At 36.8% G+C, this 26,869-nt stretch overlaps 6 protein-coding genes across 15 annotated transcripts in view; 2 read left to right on the top strand and 4 right to left on the bottom strand.

The window, feature by feature from the left end:
- Nucleotides 1-13,404, top strand: part of LOC126925220 (uncharacterized) — a 161,014-nt gene extending 147,610 nt beyond the window's left edge. For 3 of the 5 annotated variants that reach the window (XM_050740534.1, XM_050740533.1, XM_050740532.1), the window contains 5 exons: nt 523-633; nt 722-829; nt 1,037-1,219; nt 1,390-1,489; nt 9,282-13,404. In XM_050740534.1, coding sequence (XP_050596491.1) covers nt 523-633; nt 722-829; nt 1,037-1,219; nt 1,390-1,489; nt 9,282-10,697 — 1,918 coding nt within the window. In that variant the 3' untranslated portion in view covers nt 10,698-13,404. Of the gene's footprint in view, nt 1-522; nt 634-721; nt 830-1,036; nt 1,220-1,389; nt 1,490-4,160; nt 4,214-9,281 lie in introns of all 5 variants that reach the window. The other 2 variants (XM_050740535.1, XM_050740536.1) reach the window with 2 other exon arrangements.
- LOC126925253 (28S ribosomal protein S22, mitochondrial) lies at nt 13,405-15,113 on the bottom strand. 2 transcript variants are annotated; one of them, XM_050740618.1, is made up of 3 exons: nt 14,970-15,113; nt 14,210-14,682; nt 13,405-14,002 (listed from the first exon to the last, which is right to left on the bottom strand). In XM_050740618.1, exons 1-3 carry the CDS (start codon nt 15,058-15,060, stop codon nt 13,532-13,534), a joined length of 1,035 nt encoding a protein of 344 aa, XP_050596575.1. In that variant the 5' UTR covers nt 15,061-15,113; the 3' UTR covers nt 13,405-13,531. The 2 variants fall into 2 exon arrangements, with proteins under 2 accessions (XP_050596575.1, XP_050596576.1); XM_050740619.1 differs by having other exon boundaries at nt 14,210-14,679; nt 14,970-15,107.
- Nucleotides 15,114-15,314: 201 nt separating this feature from the next.
- Nucleotides 15,315-16,444, top strand: LOC126925263 (uncharacterized). Its single transcript, XM_050740634.1, has 4 exons — nt 15,315-15,659; nt 15,736-15,871; nt 15,962-16,018; nt 16,095-16,444. Exons 1-4 carry the CDS (start codon nt 15,319-15,321, stop codon nt 16,245-16,247), a joined length of 687 nt encoding a protein of 228 aa, XP_050596591.1. The 5' UTR covers nt 15,315-15,318; the 3' UTR covers nt 16,248-16,444.
- Nucleotides 16,376-19,214, bottom strand: LOC126925235 (actin-related protein 8). Of its 2 annotated transcripts, XM_050740578.1 has the most exons (7): nt 18,594-19,214; nt 18,342-18,509; nt 17,788-18,279; nt 17,220-17,711; nt 16,927-17,143; nt 16,715-16,843; nt 16,376-16,635 (listed from the first exon to the last, which is right to left on the bottom strand). In XM_050740578.1, the coding sequence occupies exons 1-7, from the start codon at nt 18,621-18,623 to the stop codon at nt 16,463-16,465; spliced, it is 1,701 nt and encodes a 566-aa protein (XP_050596535.1). In that variant the 5' UTR covers nt 18,624-19,214; the 3' UTR covers nt 16,376-16,462. The 2 variants fall into 2 exon arrangements, with proteins under 2 accessions (XP_050596535.1, XP_050596536.1); XM_050740579.1 differs by lacking the exon at nt 18,594-19,214 and having other exon boundaries at nt 17,788-18,282; nt 18,342-18,487.
- A 914-nt stretch (nt 19,215-20,128) lies between these two features.
- On the bottom strand, nt 20,129-23,022 carry LOC126925242 (uncharacterized). 4 transcript variants are annotated; one of them, XM_050740595.1, is made up of 7 exons: nt 22,827-23,022; nt 22,315-22,431; nt 22,007-22,248; nt 21,568-21,945; nt 21,227-21,407; nt 20,874-21,089; nt 20,129-20,448 (listed from the first exon to the last, which is right to left on the bottom strand). In XM_050740595.1, exons 1-7 carry the CDS (start codon nt 22,881-22,883, stop codon nt 20,209-20,211), a joined length of 1,431 nt encoding a protein of 476 aa, XP_050596552.1. In that variant the 5' UTR covers nt 22,884-23,022; the 3' UTR covers nt 20,129-20,208. The 4 variants fall into 4 exon arrangements, with proteins under 4 accessions (XP_050596552.1, XP_050596553.1, XP_050596555.1 ...); XM_050740596.1 differs by having other exon boundaries at nt 22,323-22,431; XM_050740598.1 differs by lacking the exon at nt 22,827-23,022 and adding an exon at nt 22,662-22,816.
- A 65-nt stretch (nt 23,023-23,087) lies between these two features.
- Nucleotides 23,088-26,334, bottom strand: LOC126925231 (nucleolar protein 10). The gene is made up of 11 exons (XM_050740574.1): nt 26,002-26,334; nt 25,877-25,922; nt 25,576-25,790; nt 25,351-25,487; nt 25,048-25,260; nt 24,737-24,965; nt 24,232-24,651; nt 23,864-24,152; nt 23,559-23,796; nt 23,347-23,443; nt 23,088-23,257 (listed from the first exon to the last, which is right to left on the bottom strand). Exons 1-11 carry the CDS (start codon nt 26,065-26,067, stop codon nt 23,159-23,161), a joined length of 2,049 nt encoding a protein of 682 aa, XP_050596531.1. The 5' UTR covers nt 26,068-26,334; the 3' UTR covers nt 23,088-23,158.
- Nucleotides 26,335-26,869: the final 535 nt, after the last annotated feature.

The raw sequence follows: 26,869 nt of genomic DNA, 5'->3' as shown, positions 1-26,869 counted from the left end.
AAAACATTTATAGCTATTCACAATTGTTCAAATTATGTATTTCTACTAATCTTGATGCGCCTGTCATCGGTGACCCGCACGGCGCCACGGCCAAGTTGTGTGCGGGTCACCGGTCACCCCATGGCATTCAACGTGTTAAGCGTAAAAATTGCTTACTGATCTTTGTTGAGAAGAAACTTGGTTGAGCCCCGGTGGGTCTCTGACTTTAGGTTTGGGTCAAATGTTATTTCATCCGCAACCAATTCTAACGCAAACGCCGTCACAGACGCTCAATTAATAGGTAAAATTCAAAATACAATAGAGTTTACTCTATACTTGTGCAATGAATTTGATCCTGTATGTTGTTCAAATATACAGTTACGTACTTTACTTTGAGCAAATCCAAAGGCTCATTCACATTTCTATTTCAAACACTGGTACCTCAGACGTATCTCTTCATCTTCTTGAACACGTATAATTATATTGTTAATAATATCGTTTAATATAATCATTGGCTATTTTTATTAATTTGCGTGGACATAGGACAATGTTGCTGTCGTGCGGCGACGCAGCTTGGGATGCGGAGAAGATTCGACTGAGCCGCGAGGAAGACCTCTACAGGCAGGAGATGTTGAGGCTGGTAAAAGATCTAACGTACGTGTTTCATTTTATTCTCTCATTTCTTCTTGTATCTCTTAGATGCATTTTCTATAACCGCTGATACATGATCTGCCGCTTTCAGCGAGCTGGAGAACACGGTGGAGGAACTACGTGGCAATGTCATAAACAGAAAGACAAGGGTCAATATGTCGGATGTGGAGAACATGGCCTTGATAATGAGCAAATCCAGGTAAAGAGAGAGAGAGAGAAAGAAAGGCGAATTACTAAATTGGTAAAAGCTAAACGGCTGTTGCAAAAGCTTTCAAGAACTGTGTACTAAATCTGTGTACTTTCAAGTTTGATTAATTGTATAACGTCACATCCATTCTTTTACTTTCAAAAGCAAATCCTACATCCTGATTGAAAACAATGTGACAGACCGCATTTTCTATTTCAGCAAAACGGTGGCGGACCTGAAGGTGCGATTCCCGAGTCTTCAGGAAGGTATGAAGGGTTTATTGAGCTCTGAAATGGAGATGGTCGTACGAGCGGAGAAATTCCTGAAAGAAGAGCCGGAACGATTAGAGTCGGCGTTGAAGCGTTGCAAAAAGCTCACTAGTACCCTCGTGACGCTCAAACGGTAGGTAACATTGCTACGGTCCCTGAATACGGTCCACTGAATTAGGGTCATGTAAGCGCGCAACGAAAGATGCACAAAATTAACTGGGAAACGAGTGAGAATTATAAAAGGATAGAAGAAATTTGATCTTGCGTTCGTCAAGACTAACTGGTAATCTGTATATTCCGCAGTTTGGCGTCGGTGCAAGAGCAGCGATTACCAAACGCAGCAGCGAGCGTAGACGCCGAGGAGACGCCACCGATAACACCGACCTCTGCTCAACATTCCAAGGTAACGCTTCATTTGCCCCGCTCGCTCGCTCGCTCGCTGTCTTTTATTTCTTTTTCTCTTTTCTAATGTCTCTGTCTATCTAATCTGGATCCTCGTTCGACTTCTTTCTCAGCTATTTCCGTTCCAATAATACCCGTTGCATGGAATTCCTGAAGAAAAAACCTATCACGATCCTGTGATCCAGTTTGTCGCGCTTTGGAAACCTCTCTGCCCCCTTCCGAGAAGGATGAAAAAAAGAACGAAGCGTTTGATTTACGGAAATCTCGATGAAAGATCGCGTACCGTTGTTGGTAAAAGGCACTCGACATGGAGCACAAACGCAACTTCGCGTTCTACGTTTCTTCGTGGGACGTTCGCGTGGATTGTGCCGAGAAATCTTTGCAAAGTCGATGCACGTGGTTCCCCTTTCTTCGTCGTGTTTGTACGATTTGCTTGACAAAGAGAACTTCACACGCGGCTAGAAGCGACAGAAGCGTCGAAAACTTTTCGCGAGTGATTAAAACAGAGCAAATCCTGTGATGCCGCGAGCGAAAATGTGACGCGGTCTTTTGGCATAATCTCGTTGTTTAAATGAGAGTAGCGTCAGAAACACCATTCCAGAGCTTTGTAGATCTATCTTTGCCTAATCGAGTAAAACAATGTGGTATCTTGCAGTGACGTACGTTAAGTCTGACCACCGCTTACCCCGTATCCTATTATGCTAAACAGCGCATGCAACGAGTGACATAGAATTTTGTCTACACATATATATTTATATAACTGTATACATAACTATATATGTATATATACATATCGTACTTTTGGTATTGGTACACATACTCTCTCGTATATTTTGTATGCGTATCGTATGTACACCCTCGTTCATAAGTGTTAGAACACTCGTGAAAAGTTAGATTTGGATTAGGTTAAAAAGGATGTCGATGATCTTCAAATCCTGAAGAGATAACTTTACGTCAGTTTAAGCCAATTAGCTCTGTCCTCGCACCACTCTTTCTATTGATAAAAAAAGCAACGAAGATGTTTTGGGAGTTTGAGATGAACAATCTGCATAGTTCTATAATTTTATAATTCTATCATATCATAATACTTTCAGAAATATACATAGAATTATACAATTATACGATACTATAATACTATAATGTTACAACTCTATAATACTATGCTAGATATGCTATACCAACGAGATTGTATAATTTTCTCATTTGAAAAATTCTTGCAAACAATTTCTTCGCCAAGTTGTATCCATATGTTACTGGATATTGTTTTATACGAATTGAAAATTCTGATCGGTTTAAATCTTTTCCTACCAATGTATACTAATGTATCGCATTCTGTACAATATACCACTAGGTGTCCTAATACTTAAAAACGGGAGTGTACGTACATACGCGAGTCCATGCGTGCATTCGTGATCTTTCACGCAATCGGCACCAAAACACTGCGAAACGCGTGCCACCGAAATACACTTTGCTTGATTCGCCTGTATCCAAGAGTAAACTCGGTCTCGGGATTCGTCTCTGGAAACGATCTCGTGCGTACAGTGCCTTCTCTACGGCTTCAAGTTCGCGAAAGATACGGTCTTCGCGTGTTCGTTACTCCAAGAAGGATCCTCGTTGGATCCATGGATCTCTTTGTCGACCGTTGGATCTCTCGGTCTCTCGATCGAAGTCTAGTCGAAATCTAATGTAAACCTTTCCTCGATACGAAACGAGCCGCTCGTTTCTCGGACGAGCTTTGTCGCGAAAATTCAGCGGCCAGGACCACAAGTCTCTATAGAGGTAAAGGATTGGGGCAGTACGCCAAACACGCGTTTCTATCGAACGTCCCAGTGACAAAACGAATCTTCCTTCAACTTGTGTCTCTTTGTGACATGGACCCTGACTTCCACCCTGATCAACCCCCCATCACCAATATTTTCAGTGTTTGCTGTGTCCCGATAGTATAGATATTTTTTATACATTTAGCAGCGTATGATGTGACAAAACGAGTTTCGGTCGTCGAGCTACGATACGAAAAGCTCTTTTTCCCAATTTTCTCTGTCTCCTTGTTTTCTTTGCTTCTGTATCGAATGACCGCGAGTGCCGACGACCGTGTTTTGTCAGATCATTCTCAGTGTTAGTTGTGACTTAAGGGGAAAAAAAAGGAAAAAAGAAAGGAAAAAATCTGCGTCGCGACGTGATTAAAGAGCGTTTGTTCCCACTATATTTTATATTATATATATATAAAAATCTTGTCTTTTTTTTTCAATTAAATCTTGTTCGAAAGAGACGAATTTGGAGCGGCGGGCTGGACGCGAGACAACAACGACAAAAATTTGTTCGCCATCGTCGGTTGTTGCTCGCGTTTTGATCGTCCCTTCTCTTTCCGATAATACGAGCGAAACGAGAGGTTCGATCGGCCCTAACGATGATGATGATGATGATGATGCTTTGCCACATGTAACGTCGTCCTGATACGAGTATATGCCTGACAAGCGACGCGGGTTACGCAGACCTTACGCCGCTGTCTCGACACAGCGAGTTTTTTAATTAGACTGTTTATTAATTAAAGAAATAATATCTCTCTATATATTATATATATATATTCCTCTCTATCTCTACTTTTCCTTTTTAATAAGAACTATAAAACGCAGGTTGCAGGCAAGATAGTGAATATTATATTAATTTTTTAGTATGGCTGGAAGTGGAGTACTAACTTCAAGGAGGCCATACAGACCAGTCACGAGTAATTTTTTAATGATTCATATATTTATAAATTATTAATTATTATTATTAATATTTCTACTTTATTATTATTATTATCATTATTATTATTATTATTATTATTATTATTACCATTATTATTACCATTATTATTCTGTACTATTTTATATACTATATATATATATATAAATATCCATACATCCAAACGCACATATATATGCAAACACATATGTACACATATACAATCACCAATTCCAGATATATATTCACACACGAAATATATATATATATATACCCCCCACACACACCCCTACGCGCAACGCACACATACATACATACATACATACATACACACACACACGCGTGTTTATATATATATTATATATATATATATTCCTTTTGTCGGTATGATGTCTGCCGCACAAATCGTCATATTGTTCATATAACTGTTTATCCTTCACGACGCTCGAAGCATTTTGCCAAATTCCTCCCGTCTTTCTTTTTTTCCGTGTACACGCGCGAAAAGAGACTGTCCTTTTTTTTTAAGCGGTAGCGAGAGAGAAAGTAAAGCCTTGCGTGGAAGTTTGGCGGAATTCTTCGAGGGATTCGCCGAGCGAATTCTTGTCGTCGTTGCTCCGGATCTATACATATATATAACTCGTATATACATATACATATATATCGTTTAGACGCGATAGAGCTCTGTTTTTTACTGTCGTGACGAAAGGTTGGGAATAATCGCGGTCGCGAATCAGTTTCTCTCTCTCTCTCTCTCTCTTTCACTCTCTCTCACTTTCTCTCTCTCTCTCTCTCTCTTTCTCTCTCTTTCTCTATTTCTCTCTCTTCGCACCGAGGAGTTGTCTGACCCGCACCGGTTCGTACTACTGAATCGCGAACGTTTCATCTAGAGGTCAGGATTTACAATTAGAACGTGCATTAACCTTCAGTCGATGAAAGCTAGATCATCGTTGTCGAATATCTTGTTTTCCAAGACGATTGAAAATATCTTTACCACTGCGTGATGGTAGTTTTTCATTCGAATAAACAAAGATTTGAATTTGGATAAAACGTACTATCACATGGTCACTGCCGGAGCAGAAATCTCGTGTACCATACATAGACATCTTTACATAACCTGGTAAAATCAGATAACAGATACCTATAATTCAAATAAAACAATAAATATTAACGTAATTTATTTTTCAAGCACGCTACGATATTACCGAAGGGATGTTGTATAAGAAAAAGTAAAGCGAGTAGCAAATAAGAGGAGAAATTTTACTCGAATGAAAATTTAATTTTAAATTTATATAAAAAAAAAAAAGAAATAGTCCATAGTAATTTCTAAAGGAATAAACGTGAAATATTTGCAGGAACGAGACGTGACCCAGCTTTCACCGTCCAAGGATTATACGTATATCAGATATGTCGGGAGTTCGATTCGCGAATCTTTTAACGCACAATACATACCCGTATCTGTTTTGTTAGGTCATTTAACAGATGAAAATGGCCGGATTGTTAATAAAACCATTCAAGGCCTCTAGTCGCGTTGCGTTGTTTGCATCTTACCGACACACCTAGAGCTTTGTTATCGTTGTCCCGCTATGTCCCAGCGCTTTTCAGACCCGACACGTACCGGCAAAGAGCATACTCGACACGCACGAAACATTTCCGGGATTGATAAAAGCGTGCAAAAATCCCTCGGCTGTGCTACGCGCTACGCGCCTTACGAGCTCTCACTTGGCCTTCTCGCAATACCTCCTTCTTATTACATTATCGCTGTATACTCTTATATTTAACGATTTATTCTCTTAGATGCATATACCAATTTTTACGACGACCTTTTACTCATAATTTACGTCGGAGTATCGTCCGAGTAACGCTCGATGAGCCACGCGGCATCATTTCCAAGGAAACAAAGTAGTTGCGATCTCGACTCGTCAGACACACTCGTTCCAATCCATTTCTTATAGTAAGGTGTAACAATCCCCCAACCCCCGTCTCTGTTCTCGACACACAAGGTTTACATTGGATTTCCCGAGATTAAGTTCGCGACGACGACCACAACAACGACGACAAACACGACGATCACGATGAACATTGGAAATGAAAGAATCCTGTAAATTGCACGTGATCGTCGTCGAATGCGCAACTGCTCGTTCCTCGCTCGGTCCTGCAGCCCCCTTTCTCACTATTCGCACTTTTCGCTAACCTATATTACGAATACATGCATCTACGGGGAGAGAAGAGAAAGAATTTCTCGCCGCTCGAATAGGCGTTTCGTATCCATGATTTCTATCTACCACTACGTCTTAAGCTAAATCTCACACTGACGAACAATTGTCCGCAGGCACGCGTCGCGTCCAATCAGCGTCTGTATTTCCTGGGGAACAGGCAGTAAAACAGACGCCGATTGACCGTGACACGTGTCCGCGGACAGTTGTGTGTCAATGTAGATTTAACTTTACGGGATGATTTCACAAGAAAAGAAAGAAATAACTCGACAACAAGGATCATGCACTTTGTCAATTTGTTGTTTCGTCAAACATTCGCCGAATTATTTATGCCGCATATTTGCCAATTAGTTCGGTTAACTGCAGCGAACGAACAAACAGCGGTAGAGAAAATTCGAGAAATAACGCAAGATATAAGTGCGTCGATAACAGACGCTTCACGTATAAAATTGGAAAAATCTCAAGAAGCGTGAACGACTCTTATTTGTCGATTTAAGAAAATGAACCTGTACAATTGGTAAATCAATTCTCCAGATAACTCGACGATCATAGATCGTATCTATTACGTTTCTCTTGTATTTGCTTTTGCAAACACATTCGTCGAGTTATTTATTGGAAAATCAACCTGTAGATATTCGAGCGAATAAAAAGTTTCGTTGCTTGTTCCATTTATGATTTTGCAGTCGTTTGGGACGTTCGCTGATGCTTGGTACGCGCAAAACTCGATCATCGTCATCACGCCATTATCATCCTCACTTTTTCTTTGGTCATTCTGCTCTGACTGTCGCGTCTCATATAATTTTTCACCGTTGCTTTCGATTTCTTGCGAGATTGGTTCACAGCTCGCCGGCACCCTTGCTTCACCGTCCAAACTTTCGGTTCTTTCAAAACGGATCGATTCGACGTCGTCACTTTGTTCCATACACATGTTTCTGTACACACGCCCCTTTTCTCTTTTTCTTCCTTCCTCTCTTCTCTCTCTCTCTCTCTCTCTCTCTTTCTCTCTCTTTCTTTCTCTCTCTCTCTCTCTCTCTCTCTCTCTCTTACTATAAGGATTGGACCAAAGGTTTTGACTGTGTGTATCTTTGATCGGCCAACTTTTACATTACTTTATACCGTGTATATACCTGTGTTTCTTTCTTCGAACCAGACCCCACTCGTTTGCAACTTTTTTCAAGCATGTTCCTTCGTGTGTGCGTAAAGGAATGCGCGCGTATCGTACGCGCAGCATGCGACATGCACGTGATTTAAATATGTTGTACACACGTACAGGAGTTGGCGATCTCCGTTTGCTCTGCACGTCGAGCTAGCGTGTAGCCATGCATGCTGTTTCAAGCTTCGTTTTTTGCCGAACAAAAAAGACGCAGTCGAGGCGCGTTTACCGGGTATCGAGTAACACTTTTTTTCTAGAGGCAACAAACAGCTAACGTACGTTTTCGGGAACGAAATAGAGGATTTTTGATGGATGCCCGGCGAACGTTACTCGACTAGCACGGCTTTCTTTTTCGTACACGGACTGACAAAGAGAACACGGATGATAAATGCGGGACGAGAAACGTTCTGGAAGCGTCGATCGCCGCGCCTCCGTGAGAACTATTCGCGAGCGAATTAGGACACAGAGCTACGCCGATTACAACGGCCGCAAATCTGATTTTGGATTTTTGATTTTTGGTTTCTCTGTTTTTTTTTTTAAGTTGACTAATACTGGACGACAACAATCGATGCCAAATGTAAAAGAGCCCCAAACGAGTACTGACTTGTAACACGCACAACGCACGCACAAAACGTATAACCCAGACCGCAGGTAACTATTTAACGGAATTAATAATTACGTATGTTTATTCCATTGATTTTGTTATAATATACTTTTTTTCTATTTGCGCTCACCGACTCATTGACTCGCATCGTTCGATCGATCTCGCGCCTTCCGATTTTCTCGGTCATCCTACTTTTTTCGCCTATTTCTCACGGTTTTTTTCTTTCTCTCTCTCTCTCTATCTATCTATCTGTCTATCTATCTCACTATCACGCTCTAGCCCTCGATCGCTCACCATTTGTCTCACCCACAGCACCCTTGCATGCGAACATTATATTCGCGCACATTTCACTATTACTGGCATGACGTAGCCGATACACGAATGGTCGATTCGCGAGCCATCGTCGCTCGATAGCGGTGCGTCCTACTACCAATCTCTCTTCCGCTTCATACGGGGATACATATAGTGCTTCATGAAATTGTTTGAGTCATTAGAAGCGTTTCACGAATGCATTTTGTACCGTTAACATATTAATAAGATTCGAAGATATTTTGAAATTTGATTGTGGGTACGACGCGAGTGGACTTTTATGCAAATTCATATCTTCGACGACATAATTCGTCTGTTATACGTTATATACATACGTTATGCGGTAAATAACTGTGCAACTTCCGTGTACGCTTTCGGATTACTTTCAAATACAATCGAGTCTCAATGGCGAGAAATCCTGTGTTATAGTTATTGCAAATAGTTTCGTAAGTCGCTATATATTCCTCATTTCCTGAAAATACATTCGATCCCGGATCATAATGGCGCACCGCCCTCTGCGACGGTTCTCGGCGTCATCGAAAGTTGATCACATCGATGCCGCATATAACCACCAAAAATCTTCTTTTTTTCTACTATCTCCCATCTCACACACAACTTTCGACGATCGCTCGAGCCTCCATCCGCAAGTTGCAAGCCGCAAGACCGAGAGAGCTCGATCTATCGAGCTCGATCGGCCTCGCGTCCATGCGTACACTAGCCGTGTACAGTCGCGTTCGTAGAGCCGAAGAGGACAGTCTTTGATAACCGGTCGTCCACGTATCGAACGCAGGCAGCTGCCCCTGTGCCAGCGGAACGCACTGTCGTGGGGTCAGCGAGCGTCATCGGGGGAGGGCCCCACCCTCACGAACCACCCGCCACCCATCAGCAGCGTCCGGAGAACGCACTCGACGCTCTGCTAGACGAACTGCAGACGTTTTCGAGGCCAAGCTCGCAGCTAGGTCACGCGCAAGGCTCCTCGACGATGCTTTCCGAGCTGGGCAGGTCAGGAAGCAGAGGAGAGGCAGTCGGTGCATCCACGGTAGCAACAACGGGTCGACCGCCGTGCATCTCGGACATAGGACGGAAGGGGAGCGTAGATTCTTCCAGTGGAACGTTGTTACCAAGCGGCGGAACACTGGCGCCAACGGTAGGGCCACCAAACGCCGGAGGAACGCTTCGCAGATTGCACTCTTATCCGTCTAGTTCGGACACAGACACGTCGCCCCCTATAGCGAGACTTCAGGTGTCCCTGCAGGAGCAGCCGAGTCTGCCTACGCTGCCGCAAGGATTCGTTCCCGGACAGAAGCCACCGGTGCCTGAGAGAAACGCGGAGCTACTTCAGCTGGCCAGCGCCAGAAGGGTGCCACCGCCTCCACCGCCGCGCACCAGCTCCAGGTCTCCCTTGGCTAGTCCCACCAGCCCTCAGCTACCACCTAGAAACCATTCTTATAATTTACAGAGCGCCAACGCCACGCTCCGAAGGCCACCGGCACGCGGTACCCTTCCTATTAAAGAGGGCAAGCCTCCCATGGCTCTACCAACAGAACAGCCTGTGGCTACGCTCGAGAGCACAGCACCCAATCCAGTGCTTCATAACAACTCAACGAGCTCTCAGTCGTCAGCCGTGCTATCCACCAGCAATTCCAGTTCCTGCGAGAGCGTCAACTCGCAGGAAGGTCTGCAGAGCAAGAAGGGTAGGCAGGAGCAGCTGGAGCAACGGCATCAGGAGCTGTTGCGTAAACAGAAGGCTCTGCAGGAGCAATACGCGAGACTGCAACAGTTACAAAGGAACACGGCGGGTCTGACTACAATTCCGCCTGCGCCACCAGATCTTTTGAAGAAGACAGGATCCGAGAGTAATTTGTTGGCTAAGATGGGCTTGGGACTGAGCACTGCCAGCTCTGGATCCTTAACTAGTCTAACTGCTGCTAAGCAGCCCTCTGTTACTCAAGAGGTAGTTTCTGTGGATGGCGTTCATGCGCGACAAGAAGAGTCGAACGAACAGCAGAGGATGGCCAACTGCAACGTCGCGTCCAACGTAATCGCAACGACCAGCTCCGGCGAATCTAACGGCAGTCAGACAGCGATCGTTGCTTGTAACACGTCGGCAGCGAGCGTTTCCGCCGTAGCGTCAACGACATGCAGCACCGCGAGTACGACGGCTACCACTACCACTAGCAAGATCTACGAAACGGATATTCTGTGACCGAGAAGCCGTTCGTTGCTCGAGGCGAGCGTAAACGTGGCTGCCGCCGAAGTCGTGCTCGCGAGTTAACCGCGTTTTAAGCAAGCGAAGGATAAAAACTGGGGAACGAAAGGGCGATTTTTGTGGGAAGAGTAGATCGCGACGAGGCGACCTCGCCGGCTGGAAAGTAGAGAAAACAGCGTAGAGAACTTAGCGAGTCACGCGTAATTTATAATATCGATTATCATAATTAATAACGATATATAGTATTACTAATCGTAAACGAAAAGCGCAATCTCTCTCTTTCGGAACGCATAATCCGGACGCATAATAATAGGGAGGCGAAAGAGGCTGGGAGTGATCCCCTCACGATCGTTTAGGAATAAAAAAAAGTTGGGCGATTCGAAAATCCAGTTCCTGGTTTAGACAGGATAAAATGATTGTATCGTCGAGCATACGTCAAGTTGTAGCGACGATTGTGCCAAAATGGAGAGCGAAAGCCGATAAACAACCGATAAAACGACACGCCCCTTTACTCGCGTTTTCTCCTCGAGCCAAGCTCTGCTAACTTCGAGCGAATAAAACCGACTGTCGCTATGATCGTGGTCTATCGTGCATACCTATGAGTATATCTAACTATATCTACGAAAGAGAAACGATAAATTTATATACACAAAGCACAGGAGTAAGATGAGAATTTCTATATAAACGAATATTTAAGCGAATAGAGTTAGATTGATAGAGAAGCAGCAGAACAGCGTCGTAATACACTGTCGTGTCATGTCAGATATCCTTTGCAGAGAACGTTTAATGGGAACGTTTATTCCTGTTTAAGAACCGGCTATGTACGAACTCGCACAAAGTGCTAACGACCGCGCTGAAAGAAACTATATCTCTCCTTATATTTACTTGTAAGTTACGGTGTGTGAAAGATTCTTCGTATGTTTCTAAGTAGCTTTGATCGGAAAAAGAAAAAAGATGTAACCTCGATGGAAAACGCGAGGGTAGAGTGCGACCTTATCTCGTGTCGTGGTAAACGCGTTTCGGTTAATGCTTTATTTCCATTATATTGGCATAATAATTCCAATATATTGGAATCGATTCTCCAATAATGGAAATTCCGAAGAAGATCAATTTTTCGACGGACAATGGCAAGATCGAAAGGAACATTGCTCAATATTTACCGATCGAAAAATGCAGCGAGTGTTTACACGGCGTTGTCAAACTGCTTGTCGATTCGTTCCAAAGTATGGTTCGTTTCGTGAAAAATTTCTGCAAAATCTCGTGAGATCGGCATGTAAATTATCATTCGATGTATCATGTGATGACCGACTCGTTTGCTGGCTTCACGAATTTGCCGTATCTTCGACCGATCGAACCTAACCCCAAATCTACATCTAATTAGCGCGTTCTTGGAACGATTCGCAGCGCTATTCCACGCCAAACGTTCATTCCTAATTCGATTAGCTGATTAAATTGATTCGCTTGAATCGCGTCAGAGTTCGTTGATAGAGCATATCGCAGTTGTCACGCGCCAATCCCAAATTTCTGTCAGCCTTTAAGAAACCGCGTGATCTGTTGATGAAATTCGCGGTATCCCTGTCAAAAAAAAAAAACGCAGGAAGCGCGAGAGAAAGAAGAATGAGTAGAGAACGACGATATGGAGTAAGATTCGGTAGTAACGTTGACAGCGAAGAAGAATACCCGCTGCTTTTGTTATCGAGGTTGTAGAGAGATGTCGGACTAGCGATGAGCTAAACGGAATAAGATAACCGTGCTTCCCAGTGCTCGACAGAAATCAGAGATACACATTTATATAATCGATATGCGCATACTTTGCTTCGAGAGGCCTAATAGCCGATAGATTTGATTCCGTGCTTCTTCCTTTCCGTTCGTTTTCCTATTCAACTGGAATGATTGCTTGCCGCGGTTTTCCCTTTCTTTCGTCGCGTCGTCATTCTTTGATAGTCGATTAGTAAAGATTTCGTCTACTACGCCGATCGTAATCGTGGCTATTATTTATTTTCTACATACACCATGAAACGCATCTATATGGAAGTAATAATTAATATACATATAACGATAAGAAGTAATATGAATAAGAATATGGATAATAACGATCGATCACAGTATTCAGTTGCGAGTGTTTATCAAATCATTAAACGATCAAGACGGTACACGATCCCAACGAACAAGCACTTCTCGTTCGATCTTCACAGTCGAACTTGTATATTGTTCCATTCACGACAAGTAGGTACTTACATGCAGCAGCCTCCAGTCGCATAATTTGCATTTGTACAAAGCTGCTTTCTCTCAACGCGCACTTCTTCGTTTTCTGCCGATTCGATCCCTTTCCTCTCCTACCATCCTTCCTTTGTTCCTCCGTTTATCTACTCACGAAAGTATACGTTTCCTATTTTACGTAACCGAGTCACATCGCATCCTCGACAACCACCCCATGGCTCATGATCTATTATCCATGGCCCAACCCATCCCCAGGCAATAATTTCTCCCTCGAGAGGTGTGAAATATCGATGCCACACCTTTCGACCGCGAGACGCAAAAGCGGGACCCGAAATCGATTCAGTTATTTCCAGAACGTTAGCCAATAATCGATATGTAATGTTTTCCGACGATCCTGTACGCCAAATCGAATTGACTTGTTACATTTGTAAATGTTTGTAAGTAACTATCACGTAATAAAATAATCGATTAATAATCATCGAAATTCTGTTATTCTGATTGTATACCGGTTTTATTTAGTCGCAAATGCAAAGTATTTGTATATAAAATAAAGAGCAACAAAGCGGTTGACTGACCCAGCGGCGAACTCCAACGAGCGTTCACGTTCTCGGTTACACGTCCTCATTGTCGATCAGCCCGTGTGCTTTCATTATACCCTTCTCCACCTCCTTTCTCTCCTTTTGCATTTTATTGTACCTCTGTATAGCGTTTGATATCGCGTGTCGCTCTAGAGAATTCAATTCGGCGTAAACTTTGATTAATTCTATGTCCTCGTGTATCGTTTCCTGAGCCGATTTAACATCAGGATGAAGCGCGTAATACAACCGTACCAGCGCGCCTGCCTCTTCTATGTTTTCAGTGTCGATCAATTCCAACAACAACTTATTGATATTTTTCTCCCAGGCAAGTTGAAATACCAACGGACCAAAATGCCTCGTAGATCGCAGAGCATCGAGTTTATTTAATTCATACACGTAGGAATACACTTCTTTCGTAACCCTGTGGTATTCTGGATCATCAGGTTCAAACTGCAAACACGCTCTATCTAAGATGAATTCGAATTCTCCTTGATCCAATAGATCCTATAAATATATTACGTATTAAATAAAAATATATATACATGTACATGAGATACAGAGTAAATTATAAATAATAACAGTGAGACGGCGGCAGAACCAGATCTCAAGCAACGATTATATAGGATTTAATGAATATTTAAGTCACTGATAAAAGAGATCATTAAAAAGTATTTTTTTTATAAAAGAAAGGAATATTAAAACGTTTCTTACACTCAAATATGGATGGAAGAACATCTTTGGAGTGTGTAACTCTCTACCATTTATAGGAAAGTATATTTGATTCATTCTGTGCCTCTCGTTGCAAGTTGCTTGTCTCAATGTACCGTTTGGCTCTCGTATCACAATTAATCTGTCTCTATTATTTTTTCCAAAAGATATATCTGTAAACACGAGATTATATTGCTCGTAACCCTCTAATTCAGGCTCTTTGACCAGTACTTCAACCTCGTCTGATCTGATTTTCACAACAGGTGGCATCTGGATGCGTCTTTTTGCTTTTGTTGCTAATAGAGCTCGTGCCTCTTGTAATTCTTTATCCGTCATAAAAGCATACTGTGGAACTTCCAACGGCGCTCCATCTTTGCGTGTTGCAAAAACCTTTTCATAATTGATGCGAGTCAAGGTCGTCAATAATTCCTGTACATGTCTATCGAAGAAAAATGGAGCAGGATCCCTTTCATCTGCTGTAAATTATATATTAATAATTTCATTCGATAGCTATAGACATAAAGCAATAAAGCTAAAAATATAACTTGTACTTGACTTGACAAGAAGATAAATGGAAATTTCGATTTATCTACTTACTTGTGGAATTATCAAGCGTATTTTTATACAATTTTAGATCGATTGTTCGCAAGAATTTCTTACAGTGAAGTTTATTCGACTATACATTATTATCAATATAACCTCTATTCGACTAAAGATTCTGATACAACGAGAAAATGAATAAAAATTCCGTATTTGTACTTACTTGTTTGTGGAATTGTTGAGCACAAACGACAGTTCCAAATTGGTCGTTTATAAAAATGTTTCAAAACGAAGTTTATTCGGTTACACATCATTTTGACCAAATAAACCGACTTAACCTCAATCCTAACAGACAACAGAGTTGTCAGACATATTTACGTAACAAGCACGTACATGAATGGTTTCAAAATATACCAATCACAATTTAGTCTCCATCAGACTTAAGGGCAATGTAACGTTCAATGAAAAACGGGTGTATATACATATTTGATTTCCCGCCATTTCACAGAAAAGTTTCGTGATACTTTAAATGTTTTGTTTCCACAATAAAGTCTAAAAGAGAAGAGAAAAAAATGGAATATACGTTGCAAGATGCTTTCGAAGCTCTAAAAGAAACCCAGATGGAGCGACAAAAAGAAATAGAAGACACGATGAATGTAATCTCGAACAATTACGAACAAGTTGCTTTGAATAAAACTTGCAATCCAGAAGATGTAAGAAAGAAGCAACACAAATTGTGTAACAGTTTATTTAGTAAAATTATTTTAGAAGAACCAAAAGATTATCCCATTCCTAAAACGTCTGATTTGCACGTTGAAGTCTTAACAGAACTTGAAAAGGAAGTTCAAAATGCTCACCAACTTTTTGAGAAAATGAAGACGCAACTTTCGGATATTAAAAACGATATATCTTAGTTCGTAAAATAATAGAGTATCACTTTGTAACTATTTTGGTTTGACATTCTATAAAATCGTATATGTTTGTTTCAGCTTGCAAAACAAAAGAATGGGTTTGGAGAAGATGAAAGAAGCCTACTTAGGTGCAAACGAACTGACGGCCAATACAACCTATAATACGGAACATGTTATAGCGAAACGCATGTTTCGAACTGTAAAAAGAGATTTGGTATGACAAAAAAATATAAATATATAAATTTAATATTTAATGTTTTATCTATAATGAATCTATTATAATTATATGTGTGTAAATGCTTAGCATGCAGTAGTAGAAAAGTTATTCCCAGAAAATCAGAATTTCAAAGAGTTTTTAGGGGTAAGTACAGAATATTTAAAGTCATACAAAAATTTTTATTATTCAAAAGGTAGAACAAATGGATATAAATTTTCAGGAGTTGACAACATCATACACAAGAGGTGGTAATGATCTGTATGTAGATGTTACACCGGAAACTCTGGATTTTGTAAACTTCCTGCTCGAAGCTGACATTATTATGTATCATAGAAATGATAAAACTAAAGTTAGATTAATGGATATGTTATAGGTATATAATATGTACTATAAATTCTATATTTTTAAAATAAGGTTTATTTTTAATTACTTAAATTTAAGTGCTTAAAAATAGGGAGGTGATAATATTATATGGTAGATAATGATATATGTAATACATAATTGTAAAAAATGGCCAAATCAAAATTTAAGTTTAATATTTTACATTAAAATTTTTTAATTTTAAAAAAATGTTTTATTCGAGCATTTTTACCACATAAATGGTGCTCTTTCTCTCAATACTCTGACACCTGTTCGTTCCCATTCTTGTCGACCAATCCATAATTCTTGAGCAGATTCTAAACAACTTAGAATTGCTGCCCCTTTCCATGCTGTCATACCAGGATCCATTTCTTTTGGTTGTGTTATGATATCCAATTGTTCTTTGCATTATATGCAAAATAGAATATATAGTATCTTTTTTATTTAAGGACAAAACAGCATAGATATATATATACATACCAGCCCTATACATGTAGGGAATTTGAAGGGAAATCCGATTGTGTAGCCACATACCTATACCTTGAAATTTCATACCAGAACCAACAACAAGTACACAACTGTACATTTTTCTTTTCAGATCTTCCGTGGCTATCAAAAATGCAACAGTAATTAAAGTCTATTATATATATTATATATATTTCACATTTGATGAGTCAACTGAATATACATACGACAGCGATCGATACTTTGAAGTACAGCATGATCTAATCCTAATAGTTGCTGGGGGCCCACTACAAAGTCACGTGGAGCATCCAGATCGCGATTCGATAAGGTCGGTGCTGAATCTACTGCATCTACGACCACTTCTTCTTCCCCTCCTACAGTTGGTGCAGTTGCTTCTTCTTGCATTTCAGATGTTTGCTCAAGATTTTCTTTCATACCTCTTCTCTAAACAGTTAGTAACGAAACTAATGTTCATACTAGAAAAATAAGCATACTCACCTCTCTATGTAAATCTACATACACTCGTTTCTCGCAGGTAATTTTCGTCGTGCGGGTCTTCCGGATCTCCCATTGACCTCTTTTGTATATGTACGCTATGTGTTCCAGTAACTTTAAATAATTCAGGTTGAAATAAACTTAAAGGTGCGACTAAACACTCATCGCCTACTTGTAGAGTGTATTTCTCGGTTTGTTGTTTCGGTTTTCGAACTACAAACGTCTTTTCCTGAGATCCGCATACATTCAAATCAACGTGACAGAAATCTTTTTTTAATTGACTCAAGAGTAACGCGTCTAGCTTATTAGATGGATCGCATGTTTTGTACGGGAAAGCGCATTTCTGAAGTAGCCAGAAGAATGTCTGAGTGATATCTCCTCCGCCATAATCCATTCGTACTCTAGTATTTCTATGAGAGATTCCATCTTCTACGCAAGAAACTGATGTTTTTTGATCTCCAACATCAACTACACATGCATATCCCAATCCTGCACCAAACGTAGCTGCGACGTGATCCTTTAAAACATAGTAAAATATTAATTCACCAGCAATAGAATACTCTAAGAATAAAAACAAAAATATTAGTACCAACTTGTAATAAAAAACATGCTCCAAATCCAATATCACAGAGCATCAGCGTTGTTAATTCTTTCAAATATTGCCTGTTATAAATATCTGGAATTATAAGAACAGCACGATAATGTTTCAAATCTCTTAAAGGAATGTCCATTTTTTCTGTGAGAACATATTCCCAAATCGTTTTTAAATCAGCCATAACAGATCTCAAACTACCACCAGGACCAGAATGAATGTTAAGTTCACCTCTCCTATATGGAAAGTGAATATTGAAATTATCATCTGGATTCAACGATAATACATCATCTCCAACTACAATGTCTTTATCTGTCTTTATCCATTCGACACTACATGGAGATGATATTTCTGGATTGGATCTGCGATTAAAAGCAGCTATTTGTTGGGGTGGCGTAGCATATCTTCTTCTTCCATCGGATTGGAGACAAGATTGTAATGTATGAGATACTTGTAGACGAGATTCCTCCATTGCTTGTGTCAGCTCTTTTGTCTACTAAAAACAATAAAAAATGAAACATCTTTATAAAAGTGTTATTTGTAAAAAGAACTTACTCGTGGTACAGTTGGTGGTAGTAAACTGTCTTTATATTCTAACCCTCCAGCTAAACGTTTTCTGGCAACAGCATTTAGCATTGTACAAGGATTTAAGTCAGATGCTCGTCCCATCCTAAGATACATGGATCCAGGATGAATTATAATGATCGTTTGAGCTTGAATTTGCTGAAACACATTTAAGATAATTGTACAAAAAGTTTTATATTTGAAATATTTATACTTCTATGCTGTAAACACATTGTAAATTACCTCTGCACATGATTCTTGAAAAACCGGCATGATTATAACTTTCGTATCACTTTATGCTATGATAGGTTATGTGTATGTTTTGCTATTCGAATTTTTAATTTCTGAATAAGTCAGATATTAAATATGATTTTATTACTTTTAATTCCACTTATTCATCTCATATAACCACCATAGTAAGTTTCCCATGTCCAAAAATATTTATTTTTCCAATAGAAAAATTCACTTCTAATTCATCGAAAATATTCTATAAATGCTTAGATACATAAAAACATAACATATACATATACAACATGCATCATATAACTTGTATTCTCTTTCATACATACTACGTATGCGTACCCTACTCTTATACGCAAATCATACAAGTGTGAAGGAAGGATAATTAAATATGAACGTCTCTTTTTTACTCTAATTTTTTATTATTAATAGTGATTTTCTATGATGAAAAAGTAAAATTCCTTCGAATGACTATTTATAATTTTATAATTCACAACTAATTAGGAAAATGTGGGATAAAGAATTTGTGTTTGTTTTTATTAGTACTGATTTTTTTATAGTATAGTGATATTATGTACAGATTAGTCCAACTAAATAAGATCATCTAAATAATCTGCTTTAGTTATTGTTATTTGTTTAGTTATTATTATTTGCTTTGTATAAAAAGACTTCTCAGAACAAAGTTACATTATTTCAAGAGCCACATGCAACGATAAAAATAGTTCTTCTTCATATACACTTTTTTTTTTTTTTTACGAAATTTCAAGATCACCATTTTTTTAAAGTAGAATTATGCATGTATTTATTTTTCGATATCCGTGTAGAACGTAAAAGCGTGAAATAGAAAAGAACGTTATATATATACATATAATATTTAATTATATACTTAAACGACAGGTGAATGAAAAAATCCGAATTTTTCGACTACTACATAAAATTTTTTAACTTTTAAGGGCTCGAATGAAAGTTTAGAACGTAAGAATTAATTAAGATTAGTTTTATCTAAATACTTTTCCTGGTTTTTAAGCTATAGGCAAATTTAAAAAATCATCCAATTGGTGGTCAATAAAGAAATTTCTTGATCTATAAGGCGAATTCTTCAATTATTCAGAAATTAAATTAAAGTTTTAACTCTCCGAAATCATCTCTATAGGATATTATTACAAATCAAATTATTGTAAAATTACACATCTACATAAATTATTACATAGAAAATCATAAACTCATTGTAAAATTATACAATTATCGTAAATTTCCAAATTGAATTGAATAAAACAATCTTGTTTTGCAAAACATGTAAACATTACTCTGAATTAAGAGCTGTTAGTATTAATTATAAGTATAGAATGGAAAATATATAAAAAGGATATTTTGTATAATTGAATTTATCAGTAGACCACTGACTTTTATACATTTATAGGGAATTTGAAAGCATATCACTTTACAGAATATACATGATATGTAAAAATATATGGAATATCCAAAATAAAGTACTTGTTATAATATTTAGTAAATTAAACTATTATTATCTATCTATGTTTCATTTTTTAATTCATATTTATAGAAATATAAAATTAGATAAATATCTGTAATCTATTTATCAAAGTGTAGGAAATGATTAGAAAAACTGACATTGTCCTAGTGTAAGGATCAAGATACTGCCTATGGTAAGAAATAAACAAAGGTATCTACCCGTAATTGGTACCCTAAAGAGTCGTGCATACATTTCCAAAGATGACGTATATAATAGTATAGTATCAAGATCTTCACCAGGTGTACTTTGATAAACAAAGGGTCGAATACGCACTTCGTGTCCAATGCTTTGAATCATAGAACAAGCGGTTGTTAAACGTGCTGCCTGTCGAAAAATAATAGAGTATCAGTTAAAACTTTCTTTTCTATACTTTGAACTTTTCAATATTTGAAATGCATAATTATCAAATATCAAACTATTTATTCTGATTCTATTTCACATAAGAGCACATAGGAAAAATATAATGTGAAAAATAATTTTTGTCAATTTTCTTACTTTTAGGCCATTTGATGGTGAGAAGAAGTATATTAATATCTGAATTAAAAAAAGAGAATCTAACAAATTCAAAGACATAATATATGACAATAAGTCTTTTAAAGATAAGTGTCAAATTTATAATGTTGTTTTGTAAGAAACAATATGGAACTGATTGACAATGTATTGAATTTTAAAAGTACTCTTCTATAAATAACAAAAAAAGAAACTCATTATCTTTTCCACCTGTGATCCTTATATAGAAACAAACGTACCTGGATAAAAGGGACTATCGATATTAGAATCCAAAGAACTACGTTTGTTATTTCAATCCATGTGACAGAATTATTTTGTATGTCGCTGTTATCATATCTGAGTAACCAAATTGTACCTGCGGCTGCCCATGATAAATTTACAATTGTGTAAATGCATACAGCAGGCCCTAAATCGTTATTGAAATATTTCAATAACTTTTTAAATTCACTAATCTCCTGTAATATAAGAAATAAAAATAATACTGGTTTTTCCGTTCTATTTCTTTTTTCTCTCTAATTGTTATTTTTTTATTTTTTATCTACTAATAGATCTGAATTAAAGGAAACAATTGTATAGAAATCAAATTACAAACCTTCATCCAATCAATAGGAGCTAAAATATGATGAAGTAGTTTTCCACGAAGAAAATACAGATGCGCCAGTAAAAGTTGCCCTTGCAAGCAGTAACTGGTTATAATTGTTCCTTGAACCATATCATGCCATAATGTGCATACGATTAAAAGTACTTTCATTGTTATTTTTACTTGATACGGACTGTGCAAACAATAAACTTGGAAGAAGTACAGAATAAAACAATGCTAACAGTATGAATAGAATATTCAAGGATATATTGAATTGAATATGCTTCAATGGGAAAAAATGTATAACTTTAATTATCATTTAAATGATACTAATATTACATTAGGCAACTTACCTGTTTTCTAGCCATTGAAATATAATGTTTCCTCGAGCCATTAACACATTTACTGTAATTAATGCCATAATTATCCATACAAGACTCAATGCTATGAAAAACCATAATATCCGTACAAGTCTCCTTTGATTTCCACGATTTACAGAATTAGAAGATAGAAGAAATGCTCGTTCCATTAAATTTTGTAACTGTTCGTTTTCTTTAATTCGGAACAGATACACTGTATATATATATGCAACTAAATGTAAAATACTGGGAACCAGATAACTAAATATAACATTTCCAAAGCAAGTAATTTCTTCTGAATCTTCCTTATTCAAATTGGATGCAAATTGAAATTTCAAAGGCATTGTTTTATAACAAAAACCTCTGTCTCTTCTAGAAAACCAATTACATTTAATAATAGTTATATTAAAAGTATTATATTAGGTGTTATTACCTAAAACATGCCATGTATTGTAGTATATATCCAATGCACATAAATATTATAACTTGACAAGTATGAAGATTTGCAAAAATACAATAACAAGTGCATCGTTGTGAATCATCATTGCTTATTGGCTTTAAGCCCATTACTCCTAATAATCTCAAATATGGTCTTAATATTTTATGTTTGCAATAATGAAGTACTGCTGATGTATTCAGCATTTCAAAGTCTGGCATTTCTGTGATTTCACCAATCTATCGTGAAATAAAAAGAACATGTAACTTACATGTACTAAAAGGGAAAATGGTAAATAGTCTTACTTCTGTACTTTGCATGTGCAGGTCTGACAATCCAGATGGTGTAGATTCCTGAATTGTTCCTTCATGATTTTGCTGTGGAGGATCTTTCCCATTCTTTGATTCGTTATTCGAGTTTACCTATAAACAATAATAATTAGAATGTAATTAGAACTTTTTAATGATAATTACGTTATAGATAAAATTAATTTTATAATCCATCAAAAATGGAAAGTAAGAAGTAAATGTGAAATATTAAATTATAGATCTAGATTAAATTATAGATCTATAGATAGTGATTTGAATGTAAACATACTAGATCTACAAAATCAAAATAAGCAGTAATTAGCTATATATAGAAAAATAATTACCTTATGTTTCTAGCCAAACAAGTATGTTAAGTGTTAATTTCCAAAATTCAAATTCGGCAATAGTCCACGATAAAGTTGCGATATTATATGATAAATATATTTCATAATAAATAGTATATAACTAGTAAAAATAAAAAATTATGGGAAATATAATGTAAAACTTACTAATGTCATTTTTCTCGACAAACGGGCACAGTACTTTTGAACTTGAAAAGAAAACATTTGTATCGATACTCCGCGTGATTCACCCTAGCGTATAAAATTTATTATATCACTATTTTGAGATGACACTTCACCTCTGTCAAGATATCCATATATACATCGCGTCGAAATAAATTATTTTATTCGTTGTATGGACAACTTCTAGTATGGATCGATAGAGCAAAGGAATCCGAAAAGATATATGTTTTAGAACAAAATAATAGATGATGTAAAAATATTTTTTATTCTAGAAAAGAATTACCTAACATTTAACAAATTAAATACAATGATAGATATTAATATTTTCTTTTAGATAAATTTCCTGCTGGTCTTAATAGATGTTTATATTCTTTTTCATGTCTCTTCACCAGTAATTTTCTTCGCTTTGTCTGTTTCTGTAAATAAATATACATATATGGATATAAGAATATACATGTTATATACATTATATATGTCAGGTGTAACGTTTATAACATATATGTACCTTCTCAATAGAGAAAGTCATTTCTCTGTTACCACGTGAACTAGAAATTTTAAGACCCTCATTTTCATTTCTTCTCAATCTCTCTCCCAAAGTAGCTCTAAAACAATTAATCAAAATGATGGTAACAATAAAAAAAGATACGAAAATAAATTCGTAGAAGTAGATTTACGTGTTGATATTTCTCAACTCTCTATATATATAACAATACGCACTTGCTTTGTTTCTTTGCCACCGGTTTCGCATCTTTAAATTCGACATTCTCTTTGATTTCATAGAATTGAGGTTCATTCTGAATACGTTCGTTATTATCTGTCACGCTTTCATCATTCTCTTGCATTTGTCTTTCGTTCTTTTTTATCAACCGATATTGATTTTTCATTTCTTTAACCCATTGTTTCTCATCTTCTGAACTACTATCATCATGAATAAAGCTTTCATCTGAACTATTATCTGAAAGTATAAGTCTCATTATCAAGTTAATTCAACATATATATATATATACAAATATTTCTACAACCATGATGTTCATCTCCCATTGGATCAATTTCCATCTCTTCTTCCATTTCTTTCTCAACCTTGGCTTTTAACTTCTTTGCTTTACTCTTACTAAGTTGAGAGATAACGGGATTTAACAACGTATACTCTGCCGAATTTTTGTCCACTTGAAAATCTGGATTAGTAAACAGTTGTTTGAAACGTTCATCTGTTAGAAGATTGGAAGAAATATTTTTCTTTTTCTTCGCATTTGTTTCGTCATCCATTAACTTTAATGCAAGTTCTTTATTTACACTCGGCATTTTTTGAATCTACAAATACATATAAATATAGGAGAAAAATATATGATATTCCGTAGATAACGCTATAGAGTAATAAAATATTTAATACCTGTACTCTACTACCGCGAGTTTCTTCCATCTTTTGCTGAATTTTCTTTTTCTTATATTGTTCGAATTCAAATGGTTTCATTACATCTCTTGCTTTCTTATACAATCGAATATCCATAAAGTAACCATGCATATAAGCTCTAAGAAGATTAGTGCCTTTCAAGTGCGAAAGGCTTAATTCTTCTAACTCTTTTTCAGTTACAAATTTATAATCATCATAAATGATATCATAATTTAATTCTTCTAGTTCTTCAGTCAGATTATCCAGAAAACTACACCAATGGGGAGCTGGGCCAAGGGAAGGAATGTAAAACGTTTGCATTTTCGTATGTTCATTGGCAATTAAAAGCATTCCAGTGTTTGGTATAACACATATATCATTAAAATCGTGCTGGGCTTCTATGGATGTGTACAATTTGCCCTGTAAAACATTTTTTCAAAGTATTCAAAGATGTTTGTAATTATTATTCACCTTTCTCATCCACCGACTCATAAATTTTACTCACATTATTTTTTTCCCATATTTTCACAATAGAACTATCCATAGAATAAACCATATCCATTGTTCGATGGAATTCAATATTTTTAATAGGCAACCCATACATGTGATCTTTGACCAAAAATGGTTTACTGGAACGAATATCGTATAATAATATTTGTCCAGTCAATGTACCTACTCCAAGTGTTAAACCTCCTTGATAGCTTAAACTAGTAACCGCAGGTACTTTTTCTAATCTAAATAATAATAAAGTAAATACCATAAGTGAAAATATCAAGAACTTTTGCCAGTAGATTGCATTACAGTATACTATCATACTTATTATCTTCTCCAACACAATGTAAAGCACAGTCTAAACTACCAACTTTATTTCTAACTCGGGAGTCCCACATTTCTACTTTTCCCTCTTCTGTTCCAACAGTAAGAAGATGATGTACAGGATTTATTTCACATTTATTTATGGATGGTGCCTCTGTCAAGAAAGACTGCAAGAATTGTCCTCTTTCAAGATTTATTCTGTAAATCTCGCTACTGTAACATAATGCAAGCTAATGAAAGTAAATTTTGACTATTTAAGATCTTAAATAAAGATTACAGTGTTGAGAAGAATGTGCACCAGACCTATCTCCCACAACAAAAAGATCACAAGATGGATAATGATATTTTATATCCCTTCCAAAACGAGGTACTCTGATTACATAATATTTCCCATAAGCAACATGGAACTCTATGCCTCTGTCATAGCGTAGAAATACCAGCTGAAAGGTAAAGAATAAAATGATAAATTCAATTACCGGATATTTAATATATGGATAATATATGAATAATATAAATACATTTACATACTTTGCTATAATCATCTGATAATATGTCAAAAGCAGCAACTTCAGAATCAAAACATCTTTCAAATTTTAAAGATAGATTCTTTACATCAAAGCATTTGACACGTGGCTTATATATACCTGTCGCTAATATATATTGTCCATCATTTGATATTTTGATTGAAGTGCTAACACCAGGCATATCAAAATCTTGGATAAGTTCGATTCGACGCCGAATATCTATCAAAATAATATTGTGATTTACATATAATATTTATATTTTATCACTATATAACAGGTAACAGGTTTATGAAAAGTTTATTTACCAACATTTTTCTTCAATAAATTACGTCTTTTACGTTCCGATAACCACTGATGAAAATTAAACGATGAAAAGTTAGTACTATTAAAATGTATTGAACGATATTTGATATAACAAATAAATATTTACCTCTGGAAGAGACTTCCCAGCGCTTAGATTATATATTTTCACATCATTCGGGCAAGATACTTGCATTTTGGAAAGACAGATATATATAACAATATTAAAATATATCAAATTTGTAATTCATATTATGCATAATTAATTAAAAATCAAAACCACAGAACACGTGTCGAAACTCTCTTATAAATTCGAGAGATCATAAATTCATGTATGTATAACGTTTACATAAATACTTAGCACGTAAGTTAGTTATATGTATGTATATACTTTAAACAGAGAGGTCGCCACAATGTTCTTTGTTATGTATAAGTGTGAAAATTATTAAAGCGAATACCAATTAACGAACTTGCAATTAAAAGGCACTTCCATTGCTATTCTGTTGATAAAAAAAATTATTTAAAAGTATGTAAGATTAGAGTATGAAAAGTCGATAGAATACAATAATATGTATGGATATAGTATAGTACATTCGAGTAAAAAACGAAAATTTTTCTTTTAAATGATGAAAGTACTAGAAATGATGAAATAAAAATGTATAATTTAATCCTCAAATAGTATTGTTGAATTATATATTACAATAATTTATGTCAGATTACTGAAATTTAGGGTATTTCATGTTATTTTATATTGGGCATTCTCCGCGACAAAGATTAGTAATAAAATGAAATTAAATGAAAGGTTTTAAAATTAAATAACCGAATATCCGATGAGCTAATGCACGAGGAAAATTAAAGCGGTGAAAGAATATAATTTTGCGAATATCGAGGATTTGAATATATCGATTGGTGAATCTATAGGTTGGCAGAACTGTTTGGTTTCGGTAGTCAATTACCGGCCGGTTAGCAAGAGTGGGGAGAACACGATCATCGGGCGA

The sequence above is a fragment of the Bombus affinis genome, chromosome 16 (genome assembly GCF_024516045.1).
Source record: "Bombus affinis isolate iyBomAffi1 chromosome 16, iyBomAffi1.2, whole genome shotgun sequence".
NCBI lineage: Eukaryota > Metazoa > Arthropoda > Insecta > Hymenoptera > Apidae > Bombus > Bombus affinis.
This window is presented reverse-complemented; position numbering and strand designations above follow the sequence as displayed.